This window comes from Lissotriton vulgaris, chromosome 6 (assembly GCF_964263255.1).
Source record: "Lissotriton vulgaris chromosome 6, aLisVul1.2, whole genome shotgun sequence".
In the NCBI taxonomy this organism is placed as follows: domain Eukaryota; kingdom Metazoa; phylum Chordata; class Amphibia; order Caudata; family Salamandridae; genus Lissotriton; species Lissotriton vulgaris.
Window position 1 is genome coordinate 1,566,058,381 of NC_141694.1, and position 26,703 is coordinate 1,566,085,083.

At 40.1% G+C, this 26,703-nt stretch overlaps 1 protein-coding gene across 1 annotated transcript in view; it reads right to left on the reverse strand.

Moving 5' to 3' along the window:
- The window catches only part of PLEK (pleckstrin), a 322,392-nt gene that overhangs the window by 76,835 nt on the left and 218,854 nt on the right, over positions 1 to 26,703 (reverse strand). The window contains exon 4 of the mRNA XM_086927734.1: positions 3,555 to 3,646. Coding sequence (XP_086783860.1) covers positions 3,555 to 3,646 — 92 coding nt within the window. The remainder of the gene's footprint in view (positions 1 to 3,554; positions 3,647 to 26,703) is intronic.

A 26,703-nucleotide genomic window follows, 5' to 3' on the forward strand; every position in this document is an offset into this window, starting at 1 on the left:
TTTGCACTGTTTCACTGACCATCAACCCCTGACTGAGCGATCACCCTGATCTCGGAACCATTATTTTGCTGAGGCACAGTTCTATTCGGCTACCAGAGACAACCTGAGTCAATGTTTGTTTGCTCTGTTTGAAGAAAGAAATACCATACCCATGTCTGTGCAGAGCCAAGCCTCTATATACTTCAGACTCAGTGAGAATTGAACACTTACTGACTATGTATCCATAACTCTGGAGAAGATGAACTGTCCTTTGAACTGTCTTGAAAGCATGGCTCCTGGATGTGGATATACCAACAGGTCATCTAGATCTGACTGAATCTGCACACCTGCATGTGATAACGTCACTAAAGGAGGCTGTACCTTTGTGAATACTTTCGGAGAAGCCCTCACAAGCCCATACTCTCCCCACTTTGTTGAAACCAGGAACAGGTAGAGTTACTAAGACTTTCTTTAGAATTAATTACTGCATATTCTACTTCAGAGCCACTAAATGCCTTTTGTCATGTGGCTTAGAAGTTTATATCGCTCCTGAATCTGGAGGAATTGAGCCACACTCTATTGTACGATAACTCAGCATTCCTTCCAGATCCCATGTGCCTATTATTGAATTGCTTGAAATCTCCTGAAAAAAATAAGTCTGCCACCTACTGAACCTAATTCCAAATGAATCCCGGCATAATCAGCAGCACCATTGATTATCTCTATTGAGATAATCAATCTCTATTGAGATAATCAACACTAGCATAAAGTGTTGAGGAGCCATATTTTTGGGGACACAGCCCTGTCTATAAATGTTAGTAGTTGGGCTTTGTGTTTAAACCCATGGATGGTTGCAGAGGAACGCTCCACTGAATGGATGCCTCCTTGAAATGAAGTAACACAAAGCACCTCAAAGCACTGCTTTGTGTTATTTTAAGGCAACTTTCCAGGGCTCTGGAAAGCCTATCTCAAATCAAAACTTTGCAGGCAGTTGCATCACTTTTGATGATATTGCACTAGCATAAAGTGTTGATCAATCTGGCACTCCATGCTTGCAGAAGGCGACCTTTTGCCAAGCGAAGAACTTCCTGTCCATTTGTGTACATTGGGACCCACTGCGTTCCACCAAGATGTACAAGAAAATCCTATTACCAACACTCCAACCAATCTGGCGCATATCTCAAAGTCTCCAGTCGGATCACTGAAATAATATTGATGACACAAATATAGAACTACCATAATATCGAGGAAAAAATATAGAATGCAAAAATATCGAATTCCTATCTCCAAACAGGTAAGTACAAAAATATTGAATCAAAAAACTCGTTGTCAAAAATATAGTTAGTCAAAATATCGAATTTATTTAAATGCTTAAAAGTAATTAAAAATTAATGAAATAATAAATATAATAAACTTAAACATATTTAAAATACTTAAATAATTATTCTGAATACATATATATATGAACGTAATATTAATAAAAAATATACAATATTTTTACCGTAGGATAGCGAAAAGGGTGAAAATAAATATTACCACTCCAGTGAGTGCAACAGTAGAGAAAGCGTTGGATAGCATAGGGGTAAAAATTACTATTCCCACTCCAGAGAGTGCAACAGTAGGGAAAGCGTTGGATAGTGGGAGGGTAAAAATTACTATTCCTACTCCAGTGAGTGCAACAGTAGGAAAAGCGTTGGATAGCGTAGGGGTAAAAATTACTATTCCCACTCCAGAGAGTGCAACAGTAGGGAAAGCGTTGGATAGCATAGGGGTAAAAATTACTATTCCCACTCCAGAGAGTGCAACAGTAGGGAAAGCGTTGGATAGTGGGAGGGTAAAAATTACTATTCCTACTCCAGTGAGTGCAACAGTAGGAAAAGCGGTGGATAGCGTAGGGGTAAAAATTACTATTCCCACTCCAGAGAGTGCAACAGTAGGGAAAGCGTTGGATAGCGTAGGGGTAAAAATTACTATTCCCACTCCAGAGAGTGCAACAGTAGGGAAAGCGTTGGATAGCGTAGGGGTAAAAATTACTATTCCCACTCCAGTGAGTGCAACAGTAGGGAAAGCGTTGGATAGCGTAGGGGTCAGAATTACTATTCCCACTCCAGTGAGTGCAACAGTAGGGAAAGTAAATACTTCATATATTAATTAAAATAAATTAAATATTAATACCAATTACAAATTAATTAAAAACAATTACCAATTTAATATATAATAATTAATCAATTAAAAAACAAACACAAATTATTTAATAAAAATCATTACCTATTAATACAAATTAATTACCACTTAACAATTAATTAATTAGCAATTAAAAATTAATAACAATGAATTGAATATAAATACCAATAAATAAATTAAAACATTTAATCAATTATAATTAAATTACTTAAGATAAATTATAAAATAAATATACACTTTTCACACATATACTAACATTAAAAACACTTTAAAAAATCGATATTATTAAAAAATCGATATATTTAATACCTGTATTATATATTTAATTATAAATCGATATTAACTTACTTACCTCAAATTCGATATTTTTGTTGTCTATATTCTGTCCATTCGATATTTTGTCCATTAAATTTGATATTTTGTTGTCTATATTCTGTCCATTCGATATTTTGTCCATTCTATATTTTTAATTCCATATTACTGCAATTCTATATATTTAACTCGATATTTTGACTGTATATCGTATTGAATAACACCCAACTCGGAATTCCGGCCCCTGCGCAAGCCAGAATTTGTGTGTGTGAGCTAAAAAACACCCTCCCACTCATAATCGGGCCTAAGAGTTAGAAATAATTCTCCAGGTTTAGATTTTCCACTAGTCTTTTTGCAGTCATGGACATCTAAATCGTTAGAAGAAGCCCTTGAAAAGATATTTTCTTACGTTTTTACTGGAAGCAATAACATCAAATGGTATATTGGGGGGAGTTAGGATCCCTGATTTGTCGTCCTCCAGATTTGAACATTTTCAAGATCAATGGTCCTGAGATTGGATATGGGAACAGCAAGAAGTGATACTTTTGGTTGTTTGTCCAAATCTAAACCAGATTAGTGCAGCCTGTTACATACCTTGGATATATTGAAAGCACTTAAGATTCATTTGAAGAATATAAAAGTAGAATAAAAGCATGACTCCTTAAGAGACTGTGGCATAGTATAACATAGCTAGGTCCTATGACAAAGCATGGTGTTTTTGTTCTATAATTTCAGGGTTAAGTGAAATTTTCCGTTAAAAAATGAAAATAAATATAATCAATTCAAAGGAAAAAAAGCCATAAAAGGAGTTTTATCCAAATCACATTATCCATTAATGTCTGCGGAAATGTATATTTTTTTGGCAACCTGTCATGTTTTGTTATTAGATCACCAAGTGCAGTGTTAGCTTTCATCAGTACTGACAATACAGTTGAGCAGAGTGTTCCAGCCATTTCTCGTGTCATTGAGCTTTAGCTGACCTGCCACTGTTCTATATTATTTCCCTGCATTCAATGGAGCAGAACGGCAGATTGCACAGTTTGCAATTGAAGAAGGGCATTGAAGGGCCTTTTCTTTACCTGTAAAGCAGTGATTGAACACTTTCTTATCCTTTTCCAACGTTAACTCCTTTATTCCTTTGTCGGGGTCTTTCATTGTGAGGTACAGGGCACTGTATAAAGATAAATACAACCATTAGGAAACCGTTCCATTGGCTAACTTTCATCATCTTCATAGACTGTGTCCAGTGAGCTGACCTACCATGTTGTAGTCAGGGCCAGTCAGGGAAACCTAACGCAGCCATGGAAAACATGTTCAACCCCAGCCCCATCTCGCTCTTTCCATACATCATCAAATTTCTCTCTCACCCTTTTCTATCTCTTTACCTCTCTTCCTACCTCTCTTTCTCTCTCCCTTGAAGCCCTTGTGCCTGCTGCAATTAACCTTGGAGTCCTGGGAAGAAGGCCGGAATGGAAGTTGCCACATTTTGTCAGATTGTCTCCCATACTAAAGGTAACCAGCGAGTCTGCAACTGAGATTTTAGGGGTTGCGGTGGTGGTGGGGGTGGGTTGAGGGGGTTCTTCCCCAAAATAAAAATACTAAAATCTATATATGGTGGATTTTACAACTCATCTCTCATTATAGAATCTTGGCCAATCAGTGGATGGATAGATGGAAATCAGAGACAAGGCTGCATGGCATACTGAATGAATAGTTTGGTGGTGAGGAGTGGCTGGATGAATTCATCAAAGACTTGTTGAGTATAAATAAAGATGTTAGCGAGGTGGAGCAAATGGTGTGCTTTGTGTGTTTGTGGCAAATGATCTCAATGCACTAACTTAGGGTTGGTGCTCAGGTAACTTCCAGAATAAACATCAACCTCCACAAACATTACCAGCACCAATCCTTATGAAAAATGCATAGCCTAGATCTATTTATCATAGTGCACTAATTTTGTGCCTCAAAGAATTAAACACAAAGCATTAGGCTTTGATCTAAAACGGGTGACAGAAACCATGTAGCTGCTGATTTACGCAGCATGAAACCAAGAAAACCTTGCATCAATCCTGGCTTCCGCCTGACTACATTTTTTTTTTATATAAATCTTTTTATTTAACAGTCTCGACATAAAGGTACAAATCACAGAATCATTTTGGTTTACAGTAGCATCAGGTAATACACAGTATTGCAACACAGTTCATTGAAATTCACGGGGAGGGGAAGTCATCTTCAGCAGCATCACGTCGGGGTACACAAATATCCCCCCGATAGGCGTCCCAGGGGGCCCACACTTTAGACCATTTGCGGGGACAGCCCCAAGCCACATAGACTGTCTTCTCCCTCAACATACACCAGTCTAGATCCCGTTCCCAAGCTACAACTGTGGACGGATGTGGGGCTCCCCAGAGCTTTGGAATATTTCTCTTGGCAATCACGCATCCAAGTGTGACCCATTTCGTTGTGTTGACATTGAGGTCGGTAGGTTCCCAGATATTTAGGAGACATCTAGGTGCTTCCGGTTGAAGGACTACCCCCACCACTTCACTCATGATCGTATGAATGTATTGAGCGAAAATTCTTGGATTTGGTCACAATGCCATAAGATGTGTATGAATGTGCCTAATTGTGTGCATCCTCTCCTACAAGAACCGTCTGTCAGCCCACCCATGTGCATCAGTTGCGGACCGGTTATATAAGTTCTGTGAAGGATCTTTAGTTGCACCAGCTGAAGTCTCGCTGGGATAGCAACTATCTTTGGAGAGGAGACCGCTTCCTGCCAGGTTTCATCATCTAATTCTATTCCGTCCTCCGTCCAGTTGTCTCGTAGCCTGAGGAGAGGGTTGTCAATGTTATTGATAAACTTCCAATATGTTAGGGAAATGGCCCTATCCGGTAGATTGCCATCCAGTAGCCTGTCCTCCAGTGGGGAAATGTCTGGTACGTCAGAGTCCTCGGGGATAGCTGCTTGCAGCGAGTGTCTGATTTGTAAGTAGCGATAGTATTCGGAATCTGCAAGGGCATATTGAGATTGCAGAGTGTGCCAAAGGGCTCTACCCCCCCTGCACACCAAAGGTCTTTGATACGGGAAATCCCTATCAGGTCCCATTTGTCAAATCCTTTTGAATTTCCCATGTATCCTAGTTTTTGTGAGTCCCACAAAGGTGTGGCCATCGTCAATTTGCTTTGTCAACCAATTGATTTAGTGGCCGAGTGCCAGATTTTGACCATATGGGCTGTGGGTCCGGTGAGTGGATATTTATTTGGCGATGAATATAGTGCTCTTGAAAAGGACCCGTTGGGCAATAGTCATCGGTCCATTAGGAATCCCAGATTGTCCGGGTGCCCATACGTACAGTGGTTGATTGCTGTAAGATTTGCAGACCAGTAGTATTTTTTGATGTCAGGCAGCCCAATTCCTCCATCATACCAACCAAGTGTTAGTTTTTTCATTACTATGCGCGGCCTCCCTCCCCATAGCAGGTCTCTAAGGAGCCCTTCAACGTCTTTAAAATATGGATTTGTAACAATATCAGCTGAGTTCTGAAGTGCATATAGAAAGCGAGGCAAAGACATAATTTTAAATAAGGCAGCCTTGCCCAACAACAAGAGCGGAAGGGACTTCCAATGCATTATATCACTCTTAAGTCGTTGCAGTAGAGGGAGTAGATTACGGGCGTAGCGACTCGAAGGGTCTTAAGATACAAAAATACCCAGGTACTTGAAGCCTTCTGAGACCAATGGAATTGGGCAATTTCGGGACAAAGGGGGAGGAGTACCCCAAAGGACATAGAGGAGCGATTTCTGCTAATTGATTCGAAACCCAGAGTACCTCCCAAAAGTAACCGGTATATCAAAAGCTACTATTAGGGATCTCATGGGGGACGTAAGATAAAGGAGAACATCATCAGCATATAAGGAGATCAGATCTTGGCACCCCTCTGACCAGCACATCCCCCGAATCATTACATCTTTACAGGTCCATGCTGCAAGCGGTTCTAGGGCTAAAGTGAACAGCAAAGGAGAAAGGGGGCACCCCTGACGGGTACCTCTACTAAGTTCAAAGGGTTCAGATTTCCTGTTATTTACCACTACCTGGGCCATTGGCGCACTATATAACAACCGTATGCAGCGGCAGAAATTTGGCCCAAAGCCCAGCTTGGCGAGCACTGCAAATAGATAGGGCCATTCCAGTGTGTTGAAAGCCATGGTGGCATCGAGAGAGACCACTACGGCGTCTTCTTGTAACGTTGGTACCCTGCCCAGGACTCCGTGTAGTCGGCGCAAATTAAGGGCCGTGTTTCTTTTAGGCATATACCCTGATTGGTCTGGATGAACTAGGTCACCTATCCCCTTGATCAGTCTGTTGTCCAGCACCTTAGCCAGAATTTTGGGTTCCACATTCAGAAGCGATATAGGCTGATAGGAGGTACACTCTGTTCTAGGCTTCCCTCCTTTATGGATTGTGACTATATTTGCAATTCGTTGGTCTCGCGGTAGAGTCCCCTCCCTTAGGCTATACTCAAACATAGACTTCAGGTAATAGGCTAATTTGTCTGGTTGGAGCTTGTAGAGCTCTATCGGAATACCATTTGGGCCCAAAGCTTTCTCAGAGTGCAGCGCTCTTATTGCCGGGGCTATTTCGTCAGTGGTGAGTACACTATCCATAAACGAGAAGTCTGAGTCCAACAGTCTAGGAAGAGGTATATCTTTAATAAGATCAGCAAAGTCTGCTGCAGGGTATGGCGCTACCGAACTATATACTGTTTGAAAATGAGCTGCAAAGTGGTCAGCTATGTCTTGAGGGTCCGTCACTGTGGAACCATCAGTGTTACTGAGTTTTGGTACCAGTCTGCAGGCCTGATCGCGCTTGTCTAACCATGCGAGCAGTTTGCCAGCCTTGTGGCACCAGTCATATATTCGCCCCAGCCTTTCCTGCCCCATTAGTTTGGCACGGTCGGTGACCAATGCCTGGTATTCCTCCTGCCGCAGGCGTAGGGAATGGAAGATTTCGGGCTTGGGATCTGAGGAGACCTCCTGTTCCAGACGGTATAGGTCCTTCTCCATGTCCTGACCACATTCTTTGGTTCTTGGCAATTACTTTTCTGACAGTGCCTCCTTTTCCTCATCACAAAATGAGGCACCTTGAAATACATAAATCTGGGGTGTGTGCTGAACAAAAATAAACTTCTATAATGTTACTCCTTTTATAGTAAAATACTAGATTATATATAGGGACATAAGACATCTGACTTTTTGCTTGGTTTACTAATAGCATCGCTGTTAGGGCAGTGATAGTGGGGGCATGAATGTTTCTAAGTTTATGATGAGAATCAATCACTTCTACCAGTTGCTGGTGAGAAAGAGATTTTAAATTAACAAGAATGTAGTTGGTTGTAATAAAATTTGCAAAATTAACGTGCAAGCTTTAATGAAAATAATGTGTTTAGAATGCATACAACTGTAAGCTATTCTATTTACTCACACAAGACCTCAAATGACTATGCTGCTTGAAAAAAAACTTGAATAAAAAATGCTAAATACGCATGTAAAAAGTTTGTTTCTTGTCCTCCCTATGAGCATTTTTTTTTAATAATAATTAATAGGTTACTTATATATTTTCAAGTATTTCTGCTGAATGTTTCTACTCACACAAAGACCACTGTATAAACATGACTAACATTTGTCATTTAATGGGGTAGTGAAGAGTTCAGATATTGAAATGTTGAGTTTAAAACATAAGCTTGACTTTATATCCAACTTGGTTTTCACCATCAATGATGATTCTGCTAAATGTTTTATTTTTATTAGTACAGATGTTTCGACTTCTACATAGACTGTTGTTTGGAAACTTGATATTAGAAGGTTAAAGTTTACATATGGGAAAGTAAGCCTGAAAGAGGCAAATTCCATGTGAGCACATAGTTGTTATAATTTAGTTGAAAGAGTAACATTGATGTCTGTGGACTACTGTATTTGTGTGAGAAGATGAGGAGCGATCCTGTTCCCAGGAGAGCATCAGACAGTGATTGGCTGTCGGGCAACCAGAAGAGCATGTTAATATGGAAAAAGTTGATGCTTATATAAAAATTATACATTCATGTATGAGAAGAAATCGCGTCTTTATTAACGAATTTGCAGGTTGTGAGCTCCACATCAACCCGACTCGCAAATATATAGTCAGGCAGGATCTGAGACCTAGGCACGTAGTCACTCATTGATAGGTCACAGGTGGGATGGCATGAAGCTGGCAGATAAATGCACGAACAGGAAACTATAGATCAATCCCACATATAGGCGCTGCAACATGGTCAAGGGAATTGGCCCAAATAAAGCACACATGCACTCTCTCAAAATACCATAAAGTCAGGTTCCACATGAGTTGGAAACATATAGCCAATCAGAACGCAGCACATGCCGTGATCACTCGCTCCCCATGCCGGACATTTGGACACGTTACCCACTGACCACATTGTGTCCACACAAGCTCTAGGTCCACTTGTATTTTCCATTAAACAATTAATGTATGACTCTTAAATAAGCCTGGTCGGTGAACTCCACTCAACATGCGGAGTTTGTGCAATTTTCCGCACTCCACGTAGCTCACTAAGTTCTGAAAAACTACGCTTCGCATAGCGGAGTAGAGTATTTTTCCTCACTCATGCTTGCCAACATCAAGTTGGCAAGTGTGAATGAGGAAAACCCACCTCCCGGTAGGATTTTTTCTCGTTTGCGATCGTCAAGGTCATGTTGATGAGCGCAAGAGTGGAAAATCAACCTCTCGGTGAGATTTCTCAAAACCGGCGGGCGGATTTCTCATTGAGAGTGGTCGCATATGCTTGTGACCGCTCGCATTAAGAAATTGTCCGTTCACATTGTGAAAGCTTCCACTCGAGTAAAAAAACCTGCTCAAGCAGCAGAAAGGAAGCAGCACCCGCTTGCACTGTGCAGGGTGCCGTTCGTGATGCTTACACAGAGCGGGCAAACACACAGTGCTGAAAATCATCATGAACAGCATTTATCTAATGCACTCCACCACTTGCCGAGCTCCTCATTGCACAGTGGATCTTTTTTGCACTTAGTCCATGGACTACGGCCAGGCTTACTTCGAAGGCAGCAGCTTACATTCCTTGCTGCACATGGACCTCCGGAAATGCTTTATTGTCCACGATGAACTGTATAAAAAGAGGCTGAAGACTGATTGTAAATGGAGACAGTCCTCAGACCCTGCACTTGCAACTGTTCTCCCAGCCTCTCTGTTTAATTTAACAAACTGTTCCTGTTTTGCCAAATGCCTCTGGTCTCTTGTTTTTTCAAGGTATTTCATGTTAAAGCAACATTTTGGTGAGGCACCATCAGAGCTGATTGGTACCTCAAACCTGACAGCAGCCAAAGGAAGGAGACCCCACCGGGACGGATTGACATTGGTGCATCATGGAAGGTGAGCAGACACCGCAATTGATTGAAGGTTCTGCTAAATCTGCAGCCAGAGGTCCGTCCTGAAGCAGCCAACACAGAGGGTAAGAGACTACTTCAGAACCTAATCTAAAGCATCTGGCATATGGTAAACTAAGGAGAAGTGTAAAAAGAGAACATGAGTGCCCTGTCACTGACAGATTCTGGCTTATTACCTATTTTATATGTCCTAACTGAATAGTCGCAAGGCAGCCTCAGAGGCAATCCTGTGGAAGTCACTTTTTCATATAGCATGCTAGGAAAGGTGAATATTCATCGTAAAGCCCTTTGACACTATTTTTGTGATATTGCTATCCTGATTGGCTGAAGTTGGAACCTCAATCTTATATTCTTTCATCTAAAAGGGTTTCTCAGTGCCACAGGTTTCTTAACACTGTTGGAATCTGAAAGGAGTGAGAGGTGATGATCGTTTGAACCGCTGGGCATGACACAGATGGTACACTTGGCTCCTGGGTGTGATACAGGGTGCCCTTCGGACATTTAGGGAAAAAGATTTAGACCTGGCAAACTAGGTTTAACTTGAGTCTGGGCAAGAGGGGCCTGTGGTTTTTGAGGTATTCCTTTTTCCGTATTTATTACCATTACCTTTGTCCCGGATCCAATATTGGCAGACCATCACGCTTACTCAGCACAGTGTACTGTGCAGAGCCTCCCCTGGTCACAGGATGGGATGCCCTAGGACTGGGCTATGACATTTTTGACAAAGCAATCATTTATTTCAGTCAGCTTTTTGTTGAGTTGGTGTAATGTACATATGATGTTATGGTGATACTATTTATTGCAAACTGTATATAGTACACAAGTTAATATCAAGCAGATACTGTCCTAATGTTTCATGTTTTTCTTGCCTATTTTTTCATACTTGACACGAGGGTGCTGTTATTCATTGGAAACTGTATTTTGTGAAAAGTTGACGTTGAGCATATACTGTGTGTATTGCATCCTTTGCACCTATGTCACAAACCCTTCAGATGCATTGTCATCTGTGTTTATTCATATTGATTTGCTTGATGCTTCTGTAGATAGCACTTAGCTCATCATATATAAAACTGTCAGAGTGCACCACATACGTTTGTCCCCAAGATCAGATCAAAGCAAAGACTCCCCAAAAAGGGTTAAGTGGTACTTTTTCCCCCCAAACTACCATAATTATCATGGATTCCCCATTAAAACACATGGAAACCAGGAACCCCACACTGGCAAAGGAACTTAATGAGTGTTGACACAAATGGCAAGCACACGTTTCCCTGACCTATGGAGCGAACTTCGACAGGAGAGAGCCATTACTAGAGTTATGAGCCATCGTCGCAGAGGCCCAGATCGATAACCCTACATTACCGATAGAAAGTAAGGTGTCAGCACCTACCCCCACCCCCTACCCCGCCTCCCCATGTGCAGGAATGGAGGTGCTCATGCCATCTCCACCTGCATTAGGAAAATTCCAATCCACCAATAATGGAAGCCGGTAGGCCTCCCACCAAAAGACGGATAATTAGGCCCATGCATGAGAAACCAACAGGCTTGCAAGCCCAGACGATTCCAGCGCAATCAAGTCCCTCACAAAAGTCCCCAAAAGCTCGAATCCCAGTCTTCCACATCCAACACATACAAACTCAGCAGCATAGAGAACACGCACTCCCACTGGTTTGAGCGAACATATACAATTGACAGGGAGATGTGTGGTAGTTCTAGATAGTAACACAGCAAGTAAGGATGAGGAAAGGAGCCGCTGTTCCCCGTCAACTGATGACGAGGTTGAGGTGACAGGATTTTCCCAGTTAACGAAGGGGGAAAATCAGTAACTGATGCTCAAAGAAGAAAAGGCCCACAAACACACACCAGTCAACCAGAATGCCAGAAGACCCTATAGTCACAGTACATGTGAACAATACACCATACAGCTTCCCGAGAGGCATGGGGTGACAAGGCCATGCTTTAAGGAAGGGATAGTCCCCTTATCGAAAGACACTATGGTTAAGCAAGGGTTTTTGGGTACAGGGACAATAAACCCCTCAAACTGGATATATAGGAGGTAGTTGCCTGAGAGGACATCTAATATAGTTTCCCTTGTCCCCAACTAATCAATCTATTAGGGCAAGACTTGATGACCAATTTAAAAATGACCATCCAGGTCTCTGACAATTAGACTATGGCCTGCCCCTCCCCTGGAGCCCCTTCCTTGGGACCTGTGTCATTAAAACACCACCACATCACAGGTAGACAAGCAGAGACATCACCTGTCAACCTGACTACCTTCACTGAGGCAGTCTTGGAGAACATAAAAAAACTCTTTGAACTTTGCAAATCTGTTGAGCAGTGGGTACATCATGCAAACCATCTTCTACTTAAAGCTACAAAAAGGGAAAAAGCCTTCATAGCCCAAAAGATATTGGAGGAGGAAGAAAGTCGTGCTTGTGCTACACACTTACCCGCTGGGCACCCTGAGACAAATCAGAAATCAGGGGTAAGGCACAAGGGGACAATGGCCATAACAGCTAGAACCCATGCGCCTTTAAAAATGCTGTGCTCAACCTATTCCACCAGCAAAGTGCCTCGTCCACGAGAAGGTGGAGAAGACGAGGATGCCTGATGAGATGTGGTGCACTCACAATGCCTAAGAACCACTTTCAGCTGTAGATTACTGTACCTCAACGAGAGGCTGTAGTAAAGTGTGCTGTCCCAATTTAGCACACATGTCTAGAGGGCTATGTGCACTCCCAAAACACCACATGAGTTCTGAACATATAGCCAATCAGAACACAGCACATGCAGTGATCAGATGCTCCCCATGCCGGTCATCTGGATAAGTTACCCACTAGCCACTTGTTGAAGCCCACCTGTACTTTTTTTTTCGTTTTATGTAGCGTAAACTAGAGTTGAAGATATCAGGTATCAGAGCGCTTTACATGAGCACCAGTTGTGTTACAGAAGGACACATTAATTTTTGTTGGGCAAGAATCATAGGATGTTGAGCGTCGTTGCCAAGACTCAAACCTGGATCCTCAGCTTCGAAGTCGACCACTCTAACCGTAAAGCTACATCCTCTCCCCAACTTTTCATTAAACAACATTAGACAATTAATTTATGACTCCAAAGGCAGCAGCTTATATTCTTTAACATAGATGGACCTCAAGAAATACTTTATTGTCCACGATGAACTGTATAAAAAGAGGCAGCAGCCTGATTTTAAATTGAGACATTCCTCAGACCTTGCACCTGGAACTGTTCTCCTTGTCGCTCTGTTGAATTAAGCCAACGGCTCCTGTTTTGCCAAATGCCTCCTCTCTCTTGTTTGTTCAAGGTATTTCATGTTCAAGCAACAGGAACATGCTGCAAAGGTTTCATGAAATGTGATGTCTATATAGTGCCTGTAATTAGAGCAGTATATCATTACCACGGCCCTCGCTTGCTATAGAGACCACCACTCTTTTCCATTTACCCAGACCCCGACTTTTACGTCCCATTGCTTTGAGACTCTAATGAGGTTCTCAAACCTCTCTTTATGGGAAGTTCTGCATTTGATATTTAGATCTTTTGAGCGGATTTAAATGCTAAAACATAATGCTTTTCTCGCTCTCTTGGACTAGAACTCTTTATGGGTTTTGACTAACTCAATATTTACCAATTCTTAGAATAGGGATTCTTCTCTTTATGGGACGTGCTTGAATGCATTTATTACATGATTTGATTAACCAATATTGATTTTATATTACTGTCATTTATATATTCACCTGTGAATGTAATATGAATTTAACTTGTGATTTGCAATATAGAGAATCTACTAAAAGATGTGATCAATAAAACCCTTTAAAATACTACCAACTTTATGTGGTGACTAAGTATTAGAAAAGTTATTGTGATTATTATTTGATGTATTGCTTAATCCTCTACTTCTCTAAAACAACAGCAAAGATCCTTCCCATAAAAAGTGAGTGAGAGGGTTTAGCCCTGATGCAGGTAAACTATTACTTTAAATCCCTGTTTCAGCTCTAATAATTTTGGTAGCAGGAGAAGGGTTTACGTTATGAGAAGAAGAGCTATTAATAATTACCCTGAGTTAGAGTAATACCCGAGTTCCATAGCCCAAAGCCCAGAATCTGAAGACTGGCAAGGGACAGTTTTGAAGTTGTCTGCTGTAAAGGAGGTGTGAGCATTAATAGGGTTATGTATTGCAGTTGTAATTGTTGTTGTTAACATTGTCTAATGCTACAGTTGGATAAATTATTGACTTTTATGTACTTATTGCGAAGAAGTTGAACAACTTATTGGGCTCGACGTAGCCCAAGATCCCGGGATATTAAGATAAGTGTACAAAACATTTTATAGGATTTTTTTCTTGTCTGCTAGAGATTTGTGATGTAGGTCATGAGGTATCATTGATTACACAATTGAGTTAGGGATTTTACCGAACTGTTGTGAAAGTACTAATAGTGATTGATGTTGGCAGAGCCAAATTGAGCACAAGGTGAAGCTACATTGATTAAGGGGATTTTCCCCTGGTTGAGATTTTATTTATGGGTGTGTGAAAACTATTTTTGTGTGAAAAGTTAGAGGGTGAAAAACCTTTAAATTCGCATTGTTTAATGACCTTCTGTTTTCTCTGGGGAAGCAGTGAGGTCATACATCATAGTGTGCTGTGCTTTGATTCATTGGTTGGTGTACTGTGTGCTGTTATTGGTTGATGATGATACAAGGTGCTGCCCTGCTATAGGCTAATTTGTTCTGTAAGTGCTGCATTGAGATTGGTTAATGAGTCTTCAAGTATTAAAACTTTTATGAGATTGCAGAAAGGAATTCTGACATTTACAGAATAAAAACCAAACATTGTGAAGTTGAATTTCACAGTTTACTAATTGTTGAACAATCCATAAATCATAACATTATTTACGGGGTTTTAAGAGTCTTGTGATAGGTGATGTAACAATTACGGTACGGTAAGGTGAAGAGGCGCCTCCCTAGAGTACACCAGCACATTATATGACAACTAATGTGGGGTTACATACATGTCTGTGGCTTTGTTAGTAGCCCAAGATCACTGAAAAGGAAGATCATTTGAGCTTTCCAAGATTTGGTACATTAGAGTGTAATGGAAAGGATTGGAGATAAGTTATAAAATGAAGCCAGTCTCTAGACCCACACAATCCGAAGCATCAAACATTTGGGGGAAGATAGCACATGCTGGAAAGGATTGGAGATAAGTTATAAAATGACTTGGGTCACTCCACTTTCACCACTCTAAGATGGACGCCTCCTCGCCCTCACCATTAGCTCCTAAACTTGATCAATAAGGGTCTTAATTGTGACAATATGGATTATGCCGGCTCTATTAAGCCACTATCTGCCTCCCATAATTAACGCAAACTGCCCGCCCCGTATATTTAATGTATATTCCCCGTATACTGGAATCTTGTTCAGTACTGGATATTACGACCTCTTCAAGATGGCCGCCAAAGCCAAAGGACCCCTTGGCTATAGTCCTCTCACTATTTCCAGTCCTTCCTTCATTACTATCAGGAAGTCCGGCAAGTGGCCAGGAAGCGATCCCCGCCAGAACCCAGGATACCGGCTATCAAGCAAGACCCGAATTGTAAGTACTGCACGAGCTCCCCCGCTCCCCCCACCCCATAGCGTGAGAGGTTTGTCCCTAATCCCCGTTTCACCTTTCCTTCCCTAGACAAACCCTATTATGGATGTATAAACCGCCGGGAACGCGAGCACTGCTACATTATTAAAAGTAAGTCTGGCGATGGTTCACGGCATTCCCGACCTTGCTCACATCCCCCTGGCTAACTTAAGTATTTTCTCCCCACAGTCCCCACCGGCGAAGGCGCTGTGAATAATTTCTCACACGCAAGTACATTGTGCTAGATAACTTTTAGCTCCTATAGCTAAACAACCATGGTTGAAAGCCCGAGTACCCCCAGGAATGCTATTATGCACAGCTAAGGTAAAATTTGAGAATATCATTCCAGCTATCGGTTTTTACATCACGATCTAGGTTCTTTCACTGCGCCGTTCCTCATGTAAATATGGACAATCACTTCGAATCGCTACCAGTTCACTAAGCATGCACTAAGCCAACGCGCTGAATGGCACATGTCTCCACCTTTGCATGTGTCTACAGTTTGTAGCTCATCGATCTGAAGGAAATACACTGCGCTAGCAATGAACCCTCTCACTGCGACGTTATTCTGAATCTACTACAAATCGCTATTAGTTTATTATGCCATACCTTAAGCATGTTCATACCCATATGCGCCGAATTTCACATGTCTCTCCCTTGCATGTGTCTAAGCATTATCCGCCGTATTCCACTTACTCCTGTCAATGTCCGGTCCTTGAAACTGGAACACTCCATCACTGAATGGTCACAAGCATGTGCCAATTAGTCACACTCACTGTATATAGTACTTATCACCTCACTACAGCACTGAGTATCTTGCTGTCAGATTTTGTAAAATGTACTCATACCTAGTCAAGTTCTAATAATTATTTCTTTGTTCATGTTTTTTCCCTATTTCTTCCATGTTTTCTCTAAATGTTAATTTAATATTATGTAAATTGCCATAGGGGTAATGAGATTGCTTAAAACTTTTCAAGACAAACTTGACACACCAGTTTTTGTCCTGATGATGATGCATGCATTTAGAAATTGCATCGAAACGTCGTCGACCATAATGCACCATATGTTTGTCTTAATTCACGTATTGTGTTAAACAATGGTTTGCTATGATCTAATTCCAGTCTGTAAAATGGATTACTAGTACAGACCGCTTTTGTGCGCTTTTACATAATTGTTTTGTCATATGTTTTGTCTTGTCCTTTGTGGGTCACAGGTTGTGCCCACTTTTGTATAAATGTTATACCTACACACTTAATCTGAAAAATTGAAAAATAAAAAACTCTGTCCGGCTGGACAGTAGTCATATATACTATCTAGTATATGTCTATCATTCGGTTGATCTCTAATTACTAGGGTCCCCTGTTCCGTAAAATATTCCCTAGAGTACACCAGCACATTATATGACAACTAATGTGGGGTTACATACATGTCTGTGGCTTTGTTAGTAGCCCAAGATCACTGAAAAGGAAGATCATTTGAGCTTTCCAAGATTTGGTACATTAGAGTGTAATGGAAAGGATTGGAGATAAGTTATAAAATGAAGCCAGTCTCTAGACCCACACAATCCGAAGCATCAAACATTTGGGGGAAGATAGCACATGCTAAAGAGAAAGAGAAATACCAGAATAAAACTAAAAGAGCAGTCCATAATTATGCAGATGCTCAATGGGATGAGCACTGATATTGATGGAGAAAGGCTATTGTCAAAGGGACTAGGCTGTATCCAGCCACTACTACTGACAAGCCAAAAAAGAATAAGACACAGGGAAAAGATGATGAGGGATCTACAAAGAAATCAGAGTTTGAGAGTGAATCAAAAGATGCCATTTTGTATACATTGTTAGCCGCACATCCACCACCCTTTGTGGCACCTGTAACAAATGCTGAGGATGCTTCAATATCTAAGGTGACAGTGGCTACAGCCCCTGTTGACCCACAAAATATTCAAATTGAAAGACAATGAAGACTGGGTGGCTTACATTCATAATTGTGACATTGTATGCTGTCAGAAAACTTGGACTGTTGACTCCAATGCCTTAAATAGGTTTAAATGTTATTGCTCTCAGGCAACACCATCATCTCCTGCAAGTGGAAAGGGGGGCTTGGTTATTATTGTGTCATGTGCTATTAAAAACCTGAAGGTTATAGTTGTAGCATCCAGGACCTCATCACATTTTACAATTACAATCAACAAATTTGCTAAATGCTATTTTAATAAATTTCTATGTTAACTTCATTTTTTCACAGCCTATAGAGATCATCCAAGCACTGGGTAGGATACTCTTGGACTTTGTGTTTAGAAAGGGAAATAACTTTCAGTTATATGGGCAAGTGATATTAATATCACTAAATGCACTCATAGTGGGCATCGCATTTGCAGGTTTACCAATGTCCAAGGGGCTGCTATTAGCCATTTTATACACTGAACTTATAGAGAAGCCATGAGTCAAATAATTTTAAAATACAACTTGATCTTCTCATTGGATATCTTTGCTCAGGGCAATTAAAATCCTCCCATATTATAGGTAGGTCTAAGGGGAGCACAACAGAATTTGTGCTTTTGACAACTGATCCATCATGAAATCTTGTGCCTTATGAGGTGTGCCCTCTCCCCTACAGTGATCATAACCCCGTCTTCTTATGCCTTACAATAGATTAATCTACACTCAGAGATATCAGACACTAATAAGTTGCCTGACAGCTACTCTATAAATAAAGGAGTTTGAATGAACTGGAGCAAAGTCAAACCAAATAAGTTTTTCAGCAACCTGATCACTGTAGCCATTAATGACATTACCTGCAGCCTCTCACTGGATAAGACTCCAGATAATATTCTGGAGAGTTTCAATAAAATTAGTACTATTTTGGCAAATAAATCACCAAAAGAGTGTCCTGCTAAATTATAGTTTAGCCCCGAATGTACAGCTGCATTTAAGGCACCGAAAAGGCTACTAGTAAGACTCCATGTAAATAGATGATATTAGAGGAGCTAGAAATAATTACAAGCAAGCTATCAAGAATAGGAGTCAAGAAATTAGAATTAATGCTTGGGAGGATTTAGAAAAAGCTGCTCGCCTGAAAGACAATAAATGTTTAGGGGAAACAGTGACCCGCCTTTCTTCGTGGACAACACAGTCAACGACATTGAGTGTCATGTTCCTGAACATGACTGAATTGACCACTTTACTCTCATTTTTTAGTTGGATTGTGAGAGGGATGATCATGGAATGGGCCCTAGATCAGATTCCCTAGTATTAATCAAGGATCAGTTAGTAAGCCTCAGAGCCCTAGTACCTTTTACCAAAGCCATCTAGAACACATCCAGTGGCAAGCCCCAGGTCCTAATGGGGTCCCAATAGATCTATTTAAACATAATGTAGACTTTTTGGGCTCCTCTTTTAACTAATATTTTAAGGGCAGCAGTTAGGGATAATCTATCTCATTCTTTGAGAGAGGCTACCATAGTACCAATTTATTAAAGGGGTGACCGGAATTCACAGGCATGCTATGGTCCAATTTCATTAATAGACTCCACAGCAAAGGTCATCCTCTGTAAATTGATATATTGGGTAGAATCCACCTCTTTTTTCTTGCCATTTCAATATGGTTTCAGACCTAGTTTGGTGACCGTAGGGCAGGCTCTTAATGTAACCCTCATTTTGGAGAAGTATTTCGAGGCCAGGAGAGATGCCCTTCACATGGCATTTATGGACCTCTCCTGTGCCTTCGACTTAGTAGGTAGGAGGGGTGCACAGACAAAATATCGACTCCAAAATATCGACTGGACATAATATCGAGTTTTAAATATAGACTGGACAAAATATCGACTGGACATAATATCGACTACAAAAATATCGTTTTTCAGGTAAGTGAAGTAATATCAACTGTATAAAATATAGATAGCAAAAATATCGAACTTTTAATAATATATAATATTTTATAGTGTATTTTTATGTAATAATATGTGTGAAAAGTGTGTATTAATGTTATAAAATATTTTATTAAATGAATTTTGTTTTTATAATAATTGCGTAATGTAATTCTGTAGCGGGTTGTGGGTTTACAGGGGAATAGGGTGGGAAGTAATTTAATAATAATTAATTAATTAATATATGTTTGTAAATATTTATAATTAATAATTAATTGATAATTTATTAATAATAATTAGTTAATTAATTAATATAATTTTGTACATATTTTGTATTAGTAATTAATTGGTAATTAATTAATTGTAATTAGTTAATTACATTAATTAGAGTACATTTTAATATATATAAATTTGTGTTATTGTTAAGTAATTAATTGGGAAAAAATAATATTAATTATTAAAATAATTACAGCTAATGTGCTAATATATTTACTTTATTGTTATTGTTAATTAATAATTATTTGGTAATTAAATAATATTGATAAATTTTGGGTAAAGGAGTATTTTTAGGGTTCAGGGTCAGTTTTTAGTTTTTGGCTAAAGGGGCATTTTTAGGGTTTTGGGTCAGTTTTCAGTTTTAGGGTAAAGGGGTATTTTTAGGGTTCAGGGTCAGTTTTTAGTTTTTGGGTAAAGGGGCATTTTTAGGGTTCAGGGTCAGTTTTCAGTTTTTGGGTAAAGGGGTATTTTTAGGGTTCAGGGTCAGTTTTCAGTTTTTGGGTAAAGGGGCATTTTTAGGGTTCAGGGTCAGTTTTCAGTTTCTGGGTAAAGGGGCATTTTTAGGGTTCAGGGTCAGTTTTCAGTTTTAGGGTAAAGGGGTATTTTTAGGGTTCAGGGTCAGTTTTGGGTTTTTGGGTAAAGGTGTATTTTTAGGGTTCAGGGTCAGTTTTGGGTTTTTGTGTAAAGGGGTATATTTTAGGGTTCAGGGTCAACAAATAAGATTGTAAAAAATTATTTTTATTATTTTCATTTATTATTTAATTATTATAATTTAATTTAAGTATTTTAAGTATATTTTAGTAATTAAAATTTAATATTAATTTAATTTAACACTGTTTTTAATAAAGTCGATATTTTTTACATCTATATTATTGTAAACGATATTTTGTACTCAATATTTTTGTACTTACCTGTTTGTAGATACAAACTCGATATTTTGACTGTCGATATTTTGTCCACGATATTTTGGCAAGTCGATATTTTGTCCCTCGATATTATTTCAGTGATCCGATAGGAGGATATTGTGGGAACTAATGGCTCAGGCGGGCATTGCCCATTCTTTGCTGGATCATGATAGACGTCGGCATTGGAAACACAAGAAGATGATGGTCGGAGTGCTGAAACATTTCAGACCCTCACCCCAGTCACACATCTGGGTTGAATCCATCATCGTTCTTTAGCTCACTTCACCACCCATTTGGACTCAGCCATATGAAAATCAGCCTTGACCCTGTGCCTCATGCAAACAGTCCAGCCCGAACTGCCAGGCCAGGTCCTCCCTGGACCGGAAACAAGCATCCTAGGACAGGTTAGCTTGAATCCAATGGCAAGGTAAGCAAGGGGTCTGCATTGGGACACATACACAAAAGTGCATTATGCACAATCTGCAGATTGCACAAAACCAATAAGGGTCACTAGAGGAGTTAGGCAGGGATGTATTTTAAGCCCTTTCCTGTTTTTATGTTATATTCACTTCCTAGATGCCTCTTTAGGGTTATGTTGTAAAGATGTGCCCTGATTTGGCACCCATGCAGTCCCTGTACATTTATACACGGAGGACACAGTTTCGTAGCATTAACAGCAAACAGCCTTCAGAATCTTTTAAACGGTTTTAAGGATTTTATTACTAAATTAAATATCAAGGTGAATCGCCATAAATTATTTATGATGAATTGCGTACCCAAATGCACTAAGTCCAAATGTCGCGGGGACATCTAAAGACAAAATTACCCTGTGTTAACAATCTAGGAATTTTGCTTGATGCTAATGGGTCTTGGGAGTGGTTAAACAATCAGAGAACGTAAATGATGGGGGCAGTCTGTGAAATGATATTCTGATTTGCCAAAAGATTAGGCTGTAAACCAATCATGGAGATGACCCAGCTGTGTAGATTCAAGTGCTGCTCCACAAAGTTGCAAGCAGCAGAAAATAAATGTTTCTGTAAGCTCCTAGTGATACCCCAAAATACCCTAAGTTGTATTTCACACGTAGGACTGGGAATGGGATTCTTTAACGATTTTGTTGGGTTAGATCCTCTACTACTATGGTTGAAGATATGGAGCACTCCCAAAGCTGCTTATCGAGGGCAGTTCTGGAGGATTATTCAAACCTTTGTAATATGGCCACCATTCTGTGGTTGGTTTATGTTAAAAATAGTTTATATAATCTAGGCTTGAGTACCCTTTTTGACTCTCCTGAAACAATTAACCCTCAAACAAAAGATAGGGTCCAAAATCTCTTTGCTTTATAAAGGGAGGGGGCAGAAAGGTCTCTTAGCATGGGTACAATTATCAACTGTATGCACATTTTTAATGCTCCAGGCATGAAATCTTACTTAACCTGGTTTATCAATCCTCAGCACAAATTCTATTTGACAAGGTTAAGATTAAATATGGTTCGTCATCTAGTTGTCTTTCATTAGGCCGGCTCTTGGGTTGCCTTTCTTTCTAGTTGCCCATGTGATGCTATCTTTTTCCAATCAACTGTGCACTTTATTCTATTTTGCAATTTGTACCATCCGTTAAGAGTTCTGTTGTATTTTTTTGCACAAGCACTTCACATCCTATCCAGATGGTTTGGGGTTATTGCAATTTTCAGCTACACCAGAAATTAGTTTTCCTGTACTTAGCTATATTATTACTGCTATAAAGCAAAAAAAATATTATGCATCATAAATTATAAAATTGTAGGGGCAGATTTACAAACCCCTTGCGCCGCCGGTGCGTCACTTTTTGTGTTGTGCTGGTGGGGCATTTTACTGCTCCATATTTACAAGGACAGGAAAAGCCACCCTGCGTGACTTTTCCTGTTTTTGTAAATATGGCCCCTTTGCACGCAGCACTTTGCTTGAAAGGGGTGTTCCATGGGTGTTGCTGTGGGTTTACCACGCAACACCCATGGTAATAGACACATTTCTAGATTTACGAGGATTCGTAAATCTGGAAATGTGTCTCAATGCTACGCCTCCTCAGGGGAGGCGTAGGGAGAAGCAACATGGAGAAAAGTATTCATTTCTCCTCGTTTTCTTTTCCTCTTTCTATGCGTACTTCATTCCGCAGCACACATAGAAAGAGGAAATCAACTCTAATGATTGTTTATGGGCAGGAAGGGGTCCCTTCCTGCACATAAACAATCATTGAAGCAATGGTGTTTTTTAACTTCTATGTGTGCTAATGCCGAACACATAGAAGTTGAAAAACAATCTCCCCAGGACGCAGGCATCCTTGCACCATGGTGCAAGGGTCCCTGCGCCAGCGCAAGGCAGCATCTTGTGCGCCAGCACAGGGGGAAGCACAGAGATGCAACAAATTGTGGTAAATATGTTGCATCCCTGTGCTTTGAAAGTGACTCCGTATAGCGCAGCCAAATGGCTTGCGTTCTGCACTGAGTCACTTTCTTGTAACTCTGCCCGTAGTGTTTAAATACATCTTTTGTGATTGTGTATTTTTACTTAGCTATATTATTGCTGCCATAAAGCTGAGGATAAATGACATGTTTTTAGCTATTTTGCTGTGTTTTTAAGATTTAAATGATTGCATGTTTTTATTTCTGCTATGACTGAAGATTTTATTTATTTCTGTGCTGTTATGGCCATTAATATGGTCAAGTAAACACAAAGAATAAGATCTGTTGAAAAGGTTTAGAAGAAAGAAGATAAATTCCAAAAGAAATGTATTTATCCAAAAAGGGAAAATATGCTTTTACCAAAAGAGATCCCAAAGTAGAAGTAGACATGTAGGAATTAGTAATTTGAAATTATGGGTACATGATACATTTTACAGGGAGAAGAAACAGTAATTACTGGAGTTTATTTTGTTTTTGGACATAATGCTTATTTTCAATTGCCAGCTGATTGAGAGGGTATTTCCTATTTAGCTTTGCTGTTTCCTAAGATTTATCATGTATATAGTATAGATGCTTTAACAATGACACCATCACATAGGAACACACATAGTATAGGTGATTGAACACAACTAGTTGAAGACATTTTTGATGCAACAATACCAAAAGTAGGATTTATTTCAGATGATGAGAGCATACGAAAGCTTCCAACAGTGGTTGACAAATTGGCAGCCAGCACTTCTGGAGCTTTATTAATTGTAAACACAGAATGAGTGCCTTTTAGATCCACGGTTTTACAAAATTGCCTAGCATTAGACATTTTACTCGCATTGAAAAGTGCTGTGTGCAAGATGCTGAAAGTTAAGAATTGCTGCTTATACATACCTGATGAAAAATTAAGAAAATCTTAGAATTCAGAAAGAACATTTCTGACCTTTCATAGAACCATTAGAGACACCTAGCGCCAGATGTATCAAAGGGTTTTACTCATTCTGTGTCTGAGGGGAAATATGTTCATACATATGGCCCCTGTTTTTTCAGGAAATGTAGGCAAAGGAGTTTCTGTTATTGGAAATTGGTTTATAATAGCTGGAAGAGGGATTAAACTTTCTTGCAATTTACAATCTTTGCTGATTTTTTATTAAGAGACGGAAAGTAACAGAATGAGACAGACAAATGGAATATGATTTATCATTAAATTATCATATTTGTGTTGAATACAGAAAAGCAAAACAAGGAGTCAGTTTGAAAATAAAAGGAAAAGACTCAACTGAGAGTGAGAGTGAACTCTAAAGATTCACTTGTGATGAAAATGTGATGGTTAAAATAACTATCAGATGGGGTGTTGAGATGAAGATTTTAAACTAACAGTACAGACTATAATAAAATGTGCAAAATTTACATGCAAGCTTTGATGAAAATATTATGTTTAGACTGCATAAAACTGCAAGCTATCCTATTTACTCGTACATGGCCTCAAAAGACTGAAGCACTGCTGCTTGAAAAACAAACTTGAATAGAAAATGCTAAATCTATACTAATATAATAAAGAGAGAGCCCAAACCTTTGAGGCGGGTAATCTCAGGAACCACAGCACCAATCACAACACCCAATACAGCGTTGGAAAGGGCAGTTGCAGCAGAAGAACATAGGCTATGCAGACGCCCACCGTATACATTTAAAAGGCAAATGAGCTTTGCCAGGAAAGTTGTCCCTTGTGGGCGTGTCTGCGTTGTGCTGTGGGCGTGTGCTGGGGACGTGACAAACGCTGGGGGTGTGTGGTACGTTCCGGCCTTCATGTCTCATATCGTGTGCTAATCCCACCCTGCTCCCTTTAAATACCCCTGCACCCCATAATCATAACCCACCCTTACTCCTTAAAATACCCCAACACCCTTAAACACTAACCCATCTTAACCCTATAAATATACCCTGTACCTCAAAACCCAAACCTATCCCTAAACCCTAAAAATACCCCTGTACCCCAAAACCCAAACCCAGCCCTGAACCCTATAAATACCCCTGTACCTCAAAACCCAAACCTACCCCTGAACTCTAAAAATAGCCTTGTACCCCAAAACCCAAACCTAACCCTGAACCCTAAAAATACCACTGTACCACAAAACCCAAACCTACCCCTGAACCCTAAAATACCCCTGTACCCCAAAACCCAAACCTAGCCCTGAACCCTTAAAATACCCCTGTACCCCAAAACTCAAACCTAGCCCTGAACCCTAAAAAATACCCCTGTACCCCAAAACCCAAACCTAGCCATGAACCCTAAAAAATAACCCTGTACCCCAAAACCCAAACCCACCCCTGAACCCTAAAATACCCCTGTACCCCAAAACCCAAACCTAGCCCTGAACCCTAAAAATACCCCTGTACCCCAAAACCCAAACCTGGCCCTGAACCCTTAAAATACCCCTGTACCACAAAACCCAAACCTACCCCTGAATCCTAAAAATACCCCTGTACCCCAAAACCCATACCTATCCCTAAACCCTAAAACTACCCCTGTACCCCATAACCCAAAACTATATCTGAACCCTTAAAATATCCAAACACCCCAAAACATATACCTCAGTATCCCAAAACATATACCCCTATACCCATACTTACCGTATCCAAATATTTAAAAAAAACCTGCTTTTACCATTCATGCATTTACAACGAATTTCGTTGTAAATGTATGTGTGGTGAAAGCATATAAAATGTAATGCCCTGCGTTATAATGGCATTGCGGAGTCATGGTACTTTCGTAATGAAAGTATGCGGAGTGATGGTATGTGGGAAGAAAGTTGCGGAATACTGGGTGTTTACCCTCCCCCGGTAAGTACATTGGTGGCACGGCGGCCCACATCTCCAGCAACATACTCATATTTTTCACCACTCATTTGAAAAATGCACAGGTCTCTCTCATTGATGGCCAGCACCGACATACACTTTTAGACACACCTCCCGCCACAAGTTCTAGAATTGCGAACTTTAGAGCTGGGGAGCTACGTTCGAATCTCGGCATCAGCTCAACATCCTGTGATTCCAGGCAAATCGCTTTGTCTCCCTGTGCCTACCACAAATGAATGTGTTCTTCTGTAATGTAAATTGTGCTCATGCCATGTTGTCGAGTTCGCGCTATATAATATTGCAGTGAAAAATAAAGTAGGGAAACTTGAGTTCACACACTACTGAACGCGCACTCTTAAGTGCATCAGCAGTGCACTGTGAATCGGAGCGTTTCACAGGCCTGTCACAGATAAGAAATGCTATCAAAACGAAATCCTACAAAACAATATACTTCTGGCCGGCAGCAATTCATACCCGGACAACGTCGGGACGGGCTGCTAGTACACATATAAAGCATTTGATTCTTGATCTCTCTAAGAACATGTTTTTATAATAATTAATAGATTACTTATATAGCTTTGAGTATTTCCACAGAATGTTTCTACTTACACAAAGACCACTGTTTATACATGACTAACATTTGTCACGTAATGAGGTAATGAAGAGTTCATATATTGAAATGGAGAATTTTTAGGCATAAGCTTAACTTTCTAACCTACTTGTTGTTCCCCATCAATGATGATTCTGCAAACTGTTTTCTCTTTATTAGTATAGATGTTTCTACTTCTACGTATATAGA